Below are 16,515 nucleotides of genomic sequence, written 5' to 3' on the forward strand. Positions count from 1 at the left end.
TGCACATCTCAACACGTTAGACATAAACAATAGGCTTAGCGCCAAGTCACTTATTTATATCATCCCGAGCATGATGAAAATGGTACCAAAACTGCTTTTTACACAGTCTTTAAGGGCCTTAAGCAGGTGATGTCCTGATTAACAGGGGAATATGATTCATTATGGTTAGTCTAATTTAAGAGTGGTAGATTGAAACAGCCATTCAATATCTGGAGTTTCCGAAATGAAATGAAATAATTTCTGAGTAACAATTAAGTACCTTACTGTGATTGTTTTAAATTAAAATGGTCAAAAAGAAACAAAAATAGCTTCTTAGCGAAGATACATTTCTCAAGCAAGAATTTTGCTAGGACTGATTGGGAGTGTTCTGAGTGGGGAGGGGAATGTCACCAGGCAGGCCAAAACTCCATCCCACCAAAACAGGCTGTAATTTCAGGCGGTCATTTCAAACAGCTCTTACACTAAAAGGGCATTATCAACATTTCCACAATTTCACTGTATTATTCCAACCTCAGTGTGGCGATATATATAAAACACAGGCAAATCATGATTTTGACTGCACTGGGCCTTTAAATAACAGCCTACTACGATCAACAGCGGACACCTGGACAACCATATGTATCATGCACTGGAGCGTATGGATTGATTACTCTGTAGACCAATGCTCAAGGGGAAGTGTTCCCTAAGTGCTGTCCCTGTACCTTCTCTCTCCTGATCATGATCTTAACCAATAGGACTTTAGACCCATAGACCACAGCTATAATAACAACTTCCACCTCGACCTACTTCTGCAGGAAGTCATTTGTTTCAGGGATTAACCTTAAACCAACTCACGGCCTGGGGCACCACGGTATAATACCGTAACTAATCAAATTAAACCTAAAGTATCCCTTCCACGATAAATAAATAAAAATGTGCACTAAGCTGAGCATGCATAAAGCTATATTCAAGTTCAAGTCAATTGATTAAGAACTGGGCTACACTTTACAGTGTATTCAAACACACACTTACAGCATGGTGTGAGCCCTAATTCCCTTTTTCCCAAAACTCTTCCAAGTCACACTGCAGTATTATGTCATTAAAGGTGAGAACTCCGTCAAAATAATGTGCCATGGATATCTGGAGTTAAGTGGCTGTATCTGTCTATTCAAGTGCCAATATCCTTTTCTCCCCCTTTCCTTGTTGGCTGTCTGTTCATGCCATTATGTTGCCGCATTACTGCCTATAATGCCTACTACTACACCATTCCATTTGAATACGTCAGGACTAAGATACACATGACCGACACTCAATTGGAGTCACTATTTCAGCAGAATCATATCAGTCAACCCAATTCAAAGCAATAACTTTCTTCCAAAAGACTGGGGCACAATTAAGTGCTAGCCTATATCTAACAGCAACCACTAAGGGAATATAGGGGAGCAGACTGCAATACCCTCTAACAGTGCATGTTTTCTTACTATAGTGTTGGACTGTGTATGCCTGGCTGTGATGTCACTCCTTATGATTGACAGAAGCTGTGTTTGCTCTTTTTAATGGCTTCCTGGGCTGGTGATTCACCCTGTCTTGGGAGAACCGTATCCCCAGWCTTAGCACAGAGTCTCAAACCTCCCCACTGCTATTTACCATCTGCAGTGCAACTGTGTGAGCATCGAGGTCAGGCATGTTTGAGCCCACGGTTGCGGTAATACACAGCCGTCTGGAGAATCAGGCAGTCTGAGTAATGCTTATTCTCACAGGCCGTTGCTCAGGTTTCAAATTCCCTGAGAGCATGCTTGTAACATAGCCTATAGCCGAGAGTGTTAAGAGTGAGAAGGAATGGATTGCACCCGAGGAACGCCAAAGACCATAGTTTACAATACGCTCACATGGCCAAAAGCATCTGAAGAACCACTGATCCTCGGCGCACTTACAGTAGTGAATAAACACCATCAGGTCTGATTATCAAAGCAAATGGAACATAAATAATGSCACTTGACACTTTAGGGGCTAAACAGCTTCCGGTCAGTGTACAACACACAGTATATTAGTTGGGAGCAAAGATGTGCAAACATATAAAGCGCAATGTTTGAAAGACTAAAACAACAACGATCAATTCAATCTTTCAACACTAATAACATACCAGAATGCATGTATTTTGCATTACTGCTACATAATGAGGCAAACACTTATAAGCAAATGTTTCACTAAGCGTGGCATGAACTCACTAACGAGGTTTATCATTGGCCATTTGCTCAGACAAACACGCTGTCAGTTGCGCAATTCAACTCCAGTAACTCAAACAGTTTGAATTTAGGTTGGGAAACAAACTTTTGGGAAAGAAAATATACCTACTTTGACCCCAAGGAACAAGTCATCTCTCATGCCCAAAAAGCAATCCGCAAACAAAAAGCAGTGTCAAAACATGTGACACCTTATGGAGAAAAAAAAAGTTGAAAAACCCAATCGTTAATGTCCCCTATAAAAGCCTCTCTAGCAGCCGCTAATCTGAGCCATATGCATAGAAAGGCATCTAGCATTTGACATGAGATGAAAACACGCACTGCAGTCCCCTAACATAATGCAGTCCCCTAACATAATGCAGTCCCCTAACATAATGCAGTCCCCTAACATAATGCAGTCCCCTAACATAATGCAGTCCCCTAACATAATGCCGCTCGGAAAACAACAATGCTTCTTTGTTTCTACACTCGCTTTCACCCACTCTGGAATTTAGCTTGCTAAGCGCAACACGTTAGACATTGCCAAAACAATCTGTTTATTAATTTAACCCAACATTCCACAGTTGAATCAGCCGGGATCCTAAACCAAGCACAGCAATCCTTTACTCTGTTGCCAAGAGGAATGAAAATTAGAGAGTGGCTTTAGAGTGGTATTACAGAAACATGCAAAGACGACCAAGCGGCAGGACCAAAATAAAAGTGACTTACTTGCTTTGAAACCGTGTGGAATACTGAGAAGAAGGAAGTTCAAGCACAGTCTAATAGTTTTCAGCTGTGGACCAGATGGAGATACATTCAGGACTGCGGTAGAGGAGATGATGGGTTTGAAAAACTCCAACAAGGGCTTTTTTACAGAAACACGATAGCTGGATTTCAGAGTCAAAATACCTCCACCCACAATTTATGCAAAAGTAGTTTTTTGCTAACTTTTCTGGGAGGATGTTAAAAAAACGTCAGCAAAAATAACTGCTTCCTAAAGAAAGAGGAAACATACCAGAGGTAACCTATAACATTCCAGTGGTTTCAGTCCAAACTGTAAATCTCTTTGACTTATATCACTTTTGGAGAGACATGCCAATATCTTTTTGTCTTTAGATATTCAAATCACCATGTAATGTGCCTGAAAAGAAACCCTGAATCTATAAAAAGAAAAAGAAAATGCTTCATTTTGAGAATTGGCGAAGACAATATCCTGTGAAAGTGTTTCCACTGCGGCTGTAGAAATACTTAAGCGTAGGAACAGTGGATCCTAGCAGCTTGAACTGTGCTATACCTTTGTGAAATCTGACACTTCCATGTCTTATTCAACGCTTGGAGATGAACTGCTCATCAGGCAGGATAACACATCGCTGAAACTGACAAACAAACACCATTGACCAAAAACCATTGTGTTTCTTATTTTTGAGAGGTCCAGGCTATCTGACATTAGGGTCCTTATTCAATCAAAGCTGGTAACCAGGTTTCCTGGAATTCTTGCACAGCAAGTCAGGTTCGAAAACAAACCCAGTTCACAGTGTGAAACAAAAAGAAACAAAATTGCATGTTAAAAGCCTTCTCGCTCTTGGGAACAAAATGTTGGATTTGATCTACCCCCGAATCCTGTGTATTGGTTTTGATTTAATACAGGCCCCAAGGTGTTGCCATGATTGTTTTGGCTGGGAGTTCCCAGGTCTCTGATTTCTGAGTACCATTTAAAACAGGAAGAGACCTGTTCTCAGGATTCTGAGGTACTGTTCACACTTTATTTTCCTAACGCTTTTCTCTGTTTCGCCCTCCATCATTTCATGTTTCGATCTTGTATGGACAGCTGGGGTGAGGTAGAGTGTTAAAAGGTTTCGGCAGACATTTTCCAGCTCTCAAAGTGGAGACCCTTCAACACATTGCAAAGTATAAGATCACATATGGAAATAATTTACAGCCATTAGAAGATCCGCTGACACCAACGCACCTTCTCTGTAACGTTAAAAGATCTCATGATTAACTGAACCTTTATTGTCTCACCACATACATATCCCTGATACAGTCAAAAATACTGTATCTATGAGTAAAAATATAAATGACTATGACCCAAATAACATTTACACCCAACACTACAGTATAAGATTGCCACTTTTCACACTTTTTACCGGGACAAAAAACTAACATTTGTTGTATAATTTCACTGCAAGAAATTCCTAATTTCAATAGGAGTTATTTTTATATTATGCTTCATGTGAGAGGTATAGGCTTAAAGTCAGTGTCCGTATTTCAGTTAGTATTCCATTTAACGATATGTTTTTAAATGAGGAATATTCTGTTTATTCATGGATACAGGGATACTCGTGAACGGGATATCAAAGTTGCATGTAAACATCTTATCCCGAATAAGACCTATATATGAGCTACTATCTGGAATACTGTGCACATCTAAATGTGGTAAGTGTACGATCTAAACCGCTCTGAAATATATTTTACATAACCAAAAATATTGTATTTTCAGCTGTTTGAAGCTGGTGTATAAAACCGAAAGTTAAAGACACAAAAACTCAACTTAAGAACAGGAAGCATAGAATAGTGCAAATAGAACAGATCTACCACTTCTTAGACTTGCTTTCAATGAGAATGACAGACCTATAACACACATTTCTATGTGAATTTGGTCAGGTCGCCCAAAAAGTTATATATTTCAGCTTTAAGTACTGCCACATGGTGATGGTGGATACAGTTACATATCGGGATCAATGTTTTTGCGATATATCGTATAGTTTTGAAAGCATCGCAATATTATTTTTGGACTAGTTGGCAAAACTCTAGTATTTTTCTTCATAGCTTCTTCTCCATCTTCTTTTTAAATAGGGAGCCAATTTGTTTTCAGCACTTTTATTTCCATGACTGATCAAAATTAATTTTCTCTTGACTGTCAATTGTCCTGCTGCAGCAGGAATATGGTGAGCAATATGTTTGGAACATCGAATCGCAATAAAATCACAGAACCAAAACGCAATACATATAGAATCATAGGAATCACAAAGCATATCATATCGGCACCTAAGTATTGTGATAATATCGTATTGTGAGGTCCCTGGCAATTCCCAGCCCTACTGCCACTGCAGCATAACATTTGATTAACATCATCATCAATATCAATATCAGTCTGGTTGGCTGATACGCACATCAGAGAGAGGCAGAAAGACAGATAGGGGCTCGCTCCAACCCAACTCCTTCTCTTCTTCAGTCGACAGCAGCAAAACTGGTAGTCTAGACTCTAACCATCATATTCTAAAATATCCCGCAAACCACTAGCCAGCCAGCCAGCCAATATATCTTAAGTTAGAAGATTATAAATATTATATTATGAAGTTATTATTTAAGAGCATTGAAGATAAATCACAATCAGTAAAAACAAAACACTGAGCTGCTAAATAGCAAATTTACATCAATCATCAACATCAATGATCAGATGATAGCCCACACTCTTTTCCCGACGTCAATCATGAACTTAAGAGGCACACTTACAGTTTGTGATGAGTGAGTGTGTTGTCATAGATACAAATAGGCCTATGCTCCATAATGTATCTTTTTTTGCTACAGAGGCAATTGGTATGTTTTGCGTTTCGAGATATGAATTATGAAAGTCGTTTTGGGGGTGCCGTTTTTCAGTTTGAGGACCTGCCCCCTGAAAGGTCTGTGTACGGCCCTGTAAGACAAGGTCTCGCTTTCTAGACAGCTCGAAAGGCCAGAGTGTCTAAGTCGAAGTGTGAGTCGTGTGACTGGCGAATAAACAATATACATTTTTATAAAGACCGGAAATGTCAGCTGAGTCTAATTCTAGAGTGCAAACAATATTTTGGTTATAAGAGGCCAGTTGTCAGGAAACCCATTGGTACACTCCCTCGGTCATCACACGTTGCATGGCCATGACATCAACCGCAGGTACAACAATAAAACACACTCACCATCTGTTTACACTTTGGTTAACCACAGACACGGGAGACATTTCGTGAACTGCAGATATATTTTGGTTGAGCAGTTTACATTGTACAATACTCTACTACACTAAGAAAGCAAACAAACATGTTTTTATACTCTTATGCAGGAACCTGTGTGCATATTTTCCACATAAAGTGACCAGGAGCATTTGGGCTTTGATTTTGTTTTCCACCCCCCAGTCTAAGTCTTCCACGTAAGTCAACAAAGCCAGCCGTTTCCTGAAAACTGCAAGCACATCTTTGAGGTAAGGCTTCAGCTGTTTCAGCTGAGCATTTGTTTTAAACCATGGTGTGCTACAGGGCAGGAAAGGTTGTGTTAGGTCTTCATGTCACAGTCACAAACTAGAGCACACAAAGCAGAAAAAGGAAAGCTAGCTTATAGTCACGCGGTCTTTCTAACTATAGTTCTACATGGATGCAGGCTATGCTTTTTGAAAAACATGTCCTTACATAAAGCAAGCAAAATGAAAGTATAAATACTAGGAGGGGGAGACCATTTTTGACAGCTGAGCCAACTGTTGATTCTGTTCAATTGTACAAAATGTATTGAAATCAAACTTCATAGACAATGATATTGTGCATACAGACAAGCTGTGGTCCATTATGTATGCGTGGTCCTGCAAACTCAAATATCTGCGGTCTTCTTCGCAACGCTAACCAACACTAATCTTTCGCAACGCATACCAACACTAGTCCTTCGCAACGCTAACCAACACTAGTCCTTCGCAACGCATACCAACACTAGTCCTTCGCAACGCATACCAACACTAGTCCTTCGCAACGCAAACCAACACTAGTCCTTCGCAACACATACCAACACTAGTCCTTCGCAACGCAAACCAACACTAGTCCTTCGCAACGCATACCAACACTAGTCCTTCGCAACGCAAACCAACACTAGTCCTTCGCAACGCAAACCAACACTAGTCCTTCGCAACACATACCAACACTAGTCCTTCGCAACGCATACCAACACTAGTCCTCTGCACATGTCATAGAGTTGCTCAAATAATACGCTGTGTCAGGTATTATTGCAGTGGTGGAAAAAGTGCCCAATTGTCATACTTGAGTAAAAGTAAAGATACCTTAAAAGATAATGACTCAAGTAAAAAAGAAAGTCACTCAGTAAAATACTACTTGAGTAAAAGTCTAAAAGTATTTGGTTTTAAATGTACTTAAGTACAACAGTAAATGTAATCTCTAAAATATTCTTAAGTATCAAAAGTCAAAGTAAAAGTATAAATCATTTCAAATTCCTTATAATAAGCAAACCAGAATGCACGATTTTCTTTATTTTCTTTATTTATGAATATCCATGGGCACACTTCAACACTCAGACATAATTTACAAACAAAGCATTTGTGTTTAGTGAATCTGCCAGATCAGAGGCAGTAGGGATGACTGGGGATGTTCTCTTGATTAGTGTACAAATTAGACAATTTCCTGCTTAGCATCAAAATGTAACTAGTCCTTTTGGGTGTCAGGGAAAATGTATGGAATAAAAAGTACATTCATTTCTTCAGGAATGTAGTGGAGTAAAAGTAAAAGTAGTCAAAAATATAAATAGTAAAGTACAGATGCCCCAAAAACTACTTAAGTAGTACTTTAAAGTATTTGTACTGAAGTACTTTTCACCACTGTTTTATTGTCTAGATAGAAACTAGAAAACACTACTTTATCCAACGGTCACTAGGGATTTGGCTGCATCTCCCTCCAACAATAAAACATGACAGCCAATCAGATAGAGTCATCCACTTCCCAGGGCCAATTCCCAAGCTGTCCCAAGGTCATGCATGCTGATCCAGCAGCATAAGCAGTCCTGAATGCTCGTAACAACTGGTTTCCCCCACATCCAAAACATCTTATGGTTAATGGCAAAACCACCATCTGCTGGGACTGTCTTATTATATCAATACACAGCTGTTGTGTCCAAAGCTTAAGGCTAATCCACCACTTCCAGAACAGTGAAATTGAATGTAGGTCTGCATACAGAATTCTCAGAGAATGTTAGTGTCCATTACATGGAGTTGATGTAGTGGAGGGGTTATCGGCTGCTATTTCTTGATGGAATAATTTGTCTAGTTGGCTGCTCTGCTATGGAACATAATGAGGGAGGAATGTGAGAGAAGTAAACACTGTGAGGAGGAAACCTAATTGGCAATTAGCAGTAGTTTAGGAGGGAACCGTGGACTGGAGGTGAACCAAATGCGGGGAGAGAACATTTTCATCTATCGCAGTGTCATTATAATGGGTTTGATCGACCCTTTGCCCAAGATGGGAACAGAACTGTGAAAATGGAGGGGAGGGCTGCTGTTTTATCAGCTCTTAACCAACCACGCTATTTTGTTTGTTTTTTTGCGTTGTTCGTAACTTGTTTTGTACATAATGTTGCTGCTACCRTCTCTTATGACCAAAAAGAGCTTCGAGACATCAAAACTGGGAATACTCACCTCAAATTGGACGAAGAGTTCTTCTTTAATGAGTCGGACGGGAGGGATACACTACTACAGACACCAGACCAGGCCCAGATCCCCGTGATTCGCTGGAAAAGGAAACGGAGGTTTCGCGGAAAGAGATCAGGGTCCCTTGTGAGGATCAGGCGACGAGTKGCTAATCTGCCCTAGCCATCCATCCCGCTAGCTAACAGTCAGTCTCTGGAAAATAAATGGGACGAACTGAAAGCACGTATATCATACCAGCAGGACATTAAAAACTGTAATATCTTATGTTTCACCGAGTCGTGGCTGAACGGCGAAATTAAGAACATACAACTGGTGGCTTATACACTCTATCGGCAGGACAGAACAGCAGCCTCTGGTAAGACACGGGGCTGGGGCCTATACATATTTGCAAACAATAGCTGGTAAACGATATCTAAGGAAGTCTCAAGGTTTTGCCCGCCTGAGGTAGAGAATCTCATGATAAGCTGTAGACCACACTATCTACCTAGAGAGTTTTCATCTGTATTTTTCGTAGCTGTCCACATACCACCACAGACCGAGGCTGGCACTAAAACCGCACTCAATGAGCTGTATTCCGCCATAAGCAAACAGGAAAACGCTCATCTAGGGGAGGCGCTCCTAGTGGCCGGGGACTTTAATGCAGGGAAACTTAAATCTGTTTTACCTAATTTCAATCAGCATGTTACATGTGCAGAGGGAAAAAATTCTAGACCACCTTTACTCCACACACAGAGACGCGTACAAAGCTCTCCCTCGCCTTCCATTTGGCAAATCTGACCATAACTCTATCCTCCTGATTCCTGCGTACAAGCAAAAATTAAAGCAGGAAGCACCAGTGACTCAATCTATAAAAAGTGGTCAGATGAAGCAGATGCTAAACTATAGGACTGTTTTGCTAGCACAGACTGGAATATGTTCCTGGATTCTTAAGATGGCATTGAGGAGCCACCACATCAGTCACTGGCTTTATCAATAAGTGCATCGAGCACATCCGCCCACAGTGACTGTACGTATATACGCCAACCAGAAGCCATGGATTACAGGCAACATTCGCACTGAGCTAAAGGCTAGACCCGCCGCTTTCAAGGAGCGGGACTCTATCCCGGAAGCTTATAAGAAATCCCGCTATGCCCTATGACGAACCAACAAACAGGCAAAGCGTCAATACAGGACTAAGACCAAATCATACTACACCGGCTCTGACGCTCGTCGGATGTGGCAGGGCATGCAAACTATTACAAACTACAAAAGGAAGCACAGCCGAGAGCTGCCCAGTGATACGAGCCTACGCTAAACAAATGATATGCTCACATCGAGGCAAGTAACACTGAAACATGCATAAGCTGTTCCGAACAACTGTGTGACCATGCTCTCCGCAGCCGATGAGAGTAAGACATTTAAACAGGACAACATTCAAAAGGCCGCTAGGCAAGACGAATTACCAGGAAGTGTACTCTGAGCATGCGCTGACCAACTGGCAAGTGTCTTGTAACGCCTGTCGTCGGAAGGAGTGGACCAAAGCGCAGCGTGAAAAGTGTTTATGATTTTATTTATTATCAAAAAACACTCGAACAAAGTAACAAAACGAAAGCGAACAGTTCTGTCAGGTAACAGAGACTAAACAGAAAATAACTACCTACAAAACATAGGTGGGAAAAAGGCTGCCTAAGTATGATTCCCAATCAGAGACAACGATTAGACAGCTGTCTCTGATTGGGAACCACACTGGCCAAAAAACAAAGAAATAGAAAACATAGAAAAAAAGAAACTAGAATGCCCACCCTAGTAACACCCTGGCCTAACCAAAATAGAGAATAAAAGCCTCTCTATGGCCAGGGCATGACATGTCTTCACTGACATTTTCAACCTCTTCCTGTCTGAGTCTGTAATGCCAATATGTTTCAAGCAGACCACCATAGTCCCTGTGCCCAAGAACMATAAGGTAACCTGCCTAAATGACTACTGACCCGTAGAACTCACGTCTGTAGCCATGAAATGCTCTGAAAGGCTGGTCATGGCTCACATCAACACCATTATCCCAGAAAACCTAGACCCACTCCAACTTGCATACCGCACCAACAGATCCACAGATGATGCAATCTCTATTGCACTCCACACTGCCCTTTCACACATGGAGAAAAAAAATGAACACTTTTGTGAGAATGCTATTCATTGACTACAGCTCAGCGTTCAACACCATAGTGCCCTCAAAGCTCATCACTAAGCTAAGGACCCTGGGACTAAACCCCTCCCTCTGCAACTGGATCCTGGACTTCCTGACGGCCTGCCCCCAGGGTGTAAGGTTAGGGAACAACACATCTGCCACGCTGATCCTCAACATGGGGGCCCCTCAGGGGTGCGTGCTCAGTCCCCTCCTGTACTCCCTGTTCACTCATGACTGCACAGCCAGGCACAACTCCAACACCATCATTAAGTCTGCTGATGACACAACAGTGCTAGGCCTGATCACCGACAAAGATGAGACAGCCTAAAGGGAGGAGGTCAGAGACCTGACCTTGTGGTGCAAGGACAACAACCTCTCCCTCAACGTGATCAAGACAAAGGAGATGATTGTGGACTACAGGAAAAGGAGGACCGAGCACGCCCCTATTCTCATCGATGGGGCTGTAGTGGAGCAGGTTGAGAGCTTCAAGTTCCTTGGTGTCCACATCACCAACAAACTAACATGGTCCAAGCACTCCAAGACAGTCGTGAAGAGGGCACGACAAAACATATTCCCCCTCAAGAGACTGAAATGATTTGGCACGAGTCATCAGATCCTCAAAAGGTTTTACAGCTGCACCATTGAGAGCTTTCTGACGAATTGCATCACTGCCTGGTATGGTAACTGCTTGGCCTCCGACCGCAAGGCATTACAGAGGGTAGTGAGTACGGCCCAGTACATCACCGGGGCCAAGCTTCCTGCCATCCAGGACCTCTATACCAGGCGGTGTCAGAGGAAGGCCCTAAACATTGTCAAAGAGTCCAGCCACCCTAGTCATAGACTGTTCTCTCTAATACCGCACGGCAAGCGGTACCGGAGCGCCAAGTCTAGGTCCAAGAGGCTTCTAAACAGTTCTACCCCCAAACCATAAGACTCCTGAACAGCTAATCAAATGGCTACCCAGACTATTTGCATTCGCCCCCTTTCTATGCTGCTGCTACTCTCTGTTATTATCTATGCATAGTCACTTTAATAACTCTACCTACATGTACATATTACCTCAATTACCTCGACACCGGTGCCCCTGCACATTGACTCTGTACCGGTACCCCCTGTATATAGCCCCGCTATTGATATTTACCGGTGCTCTTAAATTATGAGTTATTCTTATCTCTTACTTTTTTTTWAGGTATTTTTTTAAAAACTGCATTGTTTTAAGGGCTTGTAAGTAAGCATTTCACTGTAAGATCTACAACTGTTGTATTAGGCGCATGTGACAAATCAAATTTCATTTGAATTGATTTGAACTTCTGTCATCTTAAATTTGTAACTGTGTTACTTTGTATGTACTGTATGTGGTATTATGCATTAACGAAAACAAAGGGTGATCTCTTTCAGAAATTATGAAATGAGTTTCACCTTTTATCTGAGCTGCGTTTAAACAGGCAGAGCTGATCTGATTAGTCAAAAGACCAATTAGTGAAAAAAATACCAGAATTCGACTGCCTGTGTACAAGCAGCCAGAGAGACCCATTGATGTCACTCTCAAAGTAGCTGTTGCTTTCACACTGCTTAGATCAGGGTTTGATCTTATCCACAGAGAGCCAGTGTGGGTGCAGGCATTTGTTCCAACTAAGCAGTTACACACCTGATTAAAAATACACTGGCCCTCTGCAAATAAATATGTCATCGAGTAGTATCAAAAGTTTGCCCAACAGCAGTTTTTATGAAGTTCTCAGATATTCCTCAGAAAATAACAGATGTCTTCAGGGTATGTCAAGAGTTTGAAGGCTTTCAGAAGGTCACAGTTTTGTATCTTCTTGGAATCCTATCTCATATTTATTTTCAGAGATCATATCTACCACCACTCACCATAAAAGTTTGAAAAGTTTCTGAGATGAGAGCACAGGGATGGCACAATAAAGTGACTTGAATGGAGAATGAAAGATGTTTTGTTATTGTCTGAGGTAATGTCAACAATATACAGTGCCTTCATAAAGTATTCACACCCTTGACTTTTTCCATATTTGTTGTGTTACAGCAGGAATTTAAGATTGATTAAATTAATATTTTGTGTCTCTTGCCTATACACGATACACTTTAATATTAAAGTGGATTTAAAAAATAAATTACTTAAAAATGAAAAGCTCCTCTTGTCACGTCCTGACCATAGTTCTTATGTGTTTTGCTTGTTTTAGTGTTGGTCAGGACGTGAGCTGGGTGGGCATTCTATGCTGTGTGTCTAGTTTGTCTGTTTCTGTGTTCGGCCTAATATGGTTCTCAATCAGAGGCAGCTGTCAATCGTTGTCCCTAATTGAGAATCATATACAGTGGGGAGAACAAGTATTTGATACACTGCCGATTTTGCAGGTTTTCCTACTTACAAAGCATTTAGAGGTCTGTAATTTTTATCATAGGTACACTTCAACTGTGAGAGACGGAATCTAAAACAAAAATCCAGAAAATCACATTGTATGATTTTTAAGTAATTAATTTGTATTTTATTGCATGACATAAGTATTTGATCACCTACCAACCAGTAAGATTTCCGGCTCTCACAGACCTGTTAGTTTTTCTCAGACGTACGAGGCCAGTTTATTTGGGCACGATTTTTTCCCAAAGTGAAAACAACGCCCCCTATTTCCAAGAATACAGTTTTACTTTCTTTTTGTCATTTAGGTTAGTATTGTGGAGTAAATACAATGTTTTGATCCATCCTCAATTTATCCTATCACAGCCATTACACTCTGTAACTGTTTTAAAGTCACCATTGGCCTCATGGTGAAATCCTGAGAGGTTTCCTTCCTCTTCCGACAACTGAGTTAGAAAGGAAGTCTGTGCCTTAGTAGTAAAGGGTGTATTCATACACCATTCAAAGTGTTATTAAATAAATTCACCATGCTCAAACGGATATTCAATGTCTGCTTTTTTTATTTTGAGCCATCTACCAATAGCTGCCCTTCTTTGTGAGGCACTGGAAAACCTCTGTGGTCTTTATGGTTGAGTCTGTGTTTGAAAATTCACTGCTCGACTGATGGATCTTACAAATAATTGTATGTGTGAGGTACAAAGAGGTGTAACGGCAGCCTTCCCTCTCTTCACAGAGAAGAGAGAATTTAGCAGGGATCGGACCAACACGCAGCGTAGCCAGTGCTCAACATGTTTAATTACGCAAAATAAACGTGAACACTTACAAAACAAAATAACAATGTGGCAACACGAAACAGTCCGAAACTGGCTGGCGGCTCTGGCAGCTCCTGACTGGCTGGCGGCTCTGGCAGGCTCGCTGTATCTGGCTGGGGCTCTGGCGGCTCCTGACTGGCTGGCGGCTCTGGCGCTCCTGACGGTGGCGCTCGGCGGCTCCTACTGGCTGCGCTCCGGCGGCTCTGACTGACTGACGGCTCGTTCGCGCTCTCTACTGGGCGGGTCCTGCTGACCGTTGGCGGTAGCTCGAGCTCGACTGACTGCGGCTCCATTGGCACTGACTGAGCGGGCTGGCATCTGGACGGATCGGGGGCCCTGACGCTCGGCACGACGGGTCGGCATCTCGACATCGCCAGGCGTGGCGGCTGGCAACGGATGGCTCAGAGCCAGTGGCAGACGGGATGGCTCGATCGGCGCTGGCAGATGTACTGGATGGCTCTAGACGGGTGCCGACGGCTCAGACGGATGGCTCAGACGGCGCTGGGCAGGCAGGCAGTCCAGACGGCGCTGGCAGGCAGGCGAGCTCAGACGGCGCTGGCAGGCAAGCAGCTCAGACTCGCGCTGGCAGGAACGACCGACTCTGACCTGCTGAGGCGCACAGTAGCCTGGTGCGTGGTTGCCGAACTTGGTGGCGTACTAGGACTGGAGACCGCCACCTCAAGGCTAGTGGGGGAGCGGAGGAACAGTGCGTTACAGGGCGTTCTGGAGACGCACAGGAGGCTTAGTGCATGGTGCCAGGAACTGGAGGACTTGGGCTGGAGACGACGACACGCACCACAGGGAGAAGTGCAGCGGGGAGGAGTGAACAGGCGCTCTGGAGACTGCACTGGAAGCCTGGTGCATGTGTAGGCACTGGTGGTACTGGGCTGGGGCGGAAAGGTGGCGCCGGATATACCGGACCGTGAAGGCGTACTGGCTCCCTTGAGCACCGAGCTGCCCAACCTTACCTGGTTGAATGCTCCCCGTAGCCCGACCAGTGCGGGGAGGTGGAATAACCCGCACCTGGGCTGTGTTGGCGAACCGGGACCTATGCGTAAGGCTGGTCATGTATGCCAGCCCGACGCGAGACTGCCCTCCCGTGGAGACTCACCAACGCGTTGAGGGCTGGTCTTGGCACCGTGGTCAATGCGCTCTAGCCCGGCCGATACGTGGAGCTGGAATGTACCCCGCACCGGGCTAAGCCACGTACAGAGATACGTGCCGCTCTTCTCCGCATAACACGGTGTCTGCCCCGTACTCCCCGCTCTTCCGGTAAGCCTGGGAAAGTGGCGCAGGTTTCCTACCTGACTTCGCCACACTACCCTTTAGGCCCCACACCCCCAAATAAAATTATTTGGGTGTTCTTCTCTGCTCGCTTCCTCGACCTCACCTGTCGCTGTCGTAGCTACCTCATTCGCGGTATCGGCACCTCGCGCACACTTGCTCCATCGAATCCCAGGCGGGCTCCGGCACTCTCCCTGGGTCAGACCGACACTGTTTATTCCCCCAAGTGTGTAACCCAGATCCAGCTCCCGCTGCCGAGCTAGCTCCTCAAAACGCAGCCTCTCGCTTTTGCTGCCTCCAGCTCTGCTTTGGGGCGGCGATATCCTCTGGCTCTGCCAGGGTCCTTTACCGTCCAGCTCGTCCTCCCATGTCCATTTCTCCTGGTCCCGGCTGCTTGCTTGCTGCCGCTGCTGCCCGTTGCTACGCTGCTTGGTCGAAATTGGTGGGTGGTTCTGTAACGGCAGCCTTCCCTCTCTTCACGAGAAGAGAGAAGTTAGCAGGGATCGGACCAACACGCAGCGTAGCCAGTGCTCAACATGTTTAATTACGACAAAATAAACGTGACACACTTACAAAACAAAATAACAAATGTGGAAAACCGAAACAGTCCTTTCTGGTGCAGACAAAACACAAAGACAGGAAACAACCACCCACAAAATCCCAACACAAAACAAGCCACCTATACAGTGGGAGAACAAGTATTTGTCACTGCCGATTTTGCAGGTTTTCCTACTTACAAAGCATGTAGAGGTGTGTAATTTTTATCATAGGTACACTTCAACTGTGAGAGACGGAATCTAAAACAAAATCCAGAAAATCAATATTGTATGATTTTTAAGTAATTAATTAGCATTTTATTGCATGACATAAGTTATTTGATACATCAGAAAAGCAGAACTTAATATTTGGTACAGAAACCTTTGTTTGTGCAATTACAGAGATCAGACTTTCCTGTAGTTCTTGACCAGGTTGCACACACTGCAGCAGGGATTTTGGCCCACTCCTCCATACAGACCTTCTCCAGATCCTTCAGGTTTCGGGGCTGTCGCTGGGCAATACGGACTTCAGCTCCCTCCAAAGATTTTCTATTGGGAGATACTGGCTAGGCCACTCCAGGACCTTGAAATGCTTCTTACGGAGCCACTCCTTAGTTGCCCTGGCTGTGTGTGTTTTGGGTCGTTGTCATTCTGGAAGACCAGCCACGACCCATCTTCAATGCTCTTACTGAGGGA

General features: G+C 43.5%; 1 protein-coding gene across 4 annotated transcripts in view; it reads right to left on the reverse strand.

The window, feature by feature from the left end:
- Positions 1–16,515, reverse strand: part of gulp1a (GULP PTB domain containing engulfment adaptor 1a) — a 59,670-nt gene that overhangs the window by 31,179 nt on the left and 11,976 nt on the right. For 2 of the 4 annotated variants that reach the window (XM_023981380.2, XM_070437657.1), the window contains exon 1: positions 2,335–2,511. The exons of 1 other annotated variant lie outside the window; for it this stretch is intronic. In XM_023981380.2, coding sequence (XP_023837148.1) covers positions 2,335–2,364 — 30 coding nt within the window. In that variant the 5' untranslated portion in view covers positions 2,365–2,511. Of the gene's footprint in view, positions 1–2,334; positions 2,512–2,930; positions 3,020–16,515 lie in introns of those variants that run through there. One more of the 4 variants, XM_023981382.2, reaches the window with a different exon arrangement.

This window comes from Salvelinus sp. IW2-2015, linkage group LG36 (assembly GCF_002910315.2).
Source record: "Salvelinus sp. IW2-2015 linkage group LG36, ASM291031v2, whole genome shotgun sequence".
NCBI classification, from domain to species: domain Eukaryota; kingdom Metazoa; phylum Chordata; class Actinopteri; order Salmoniformes; family Salmonidae; genus Salvelinus; species Salvelinus sp. IW2-2015.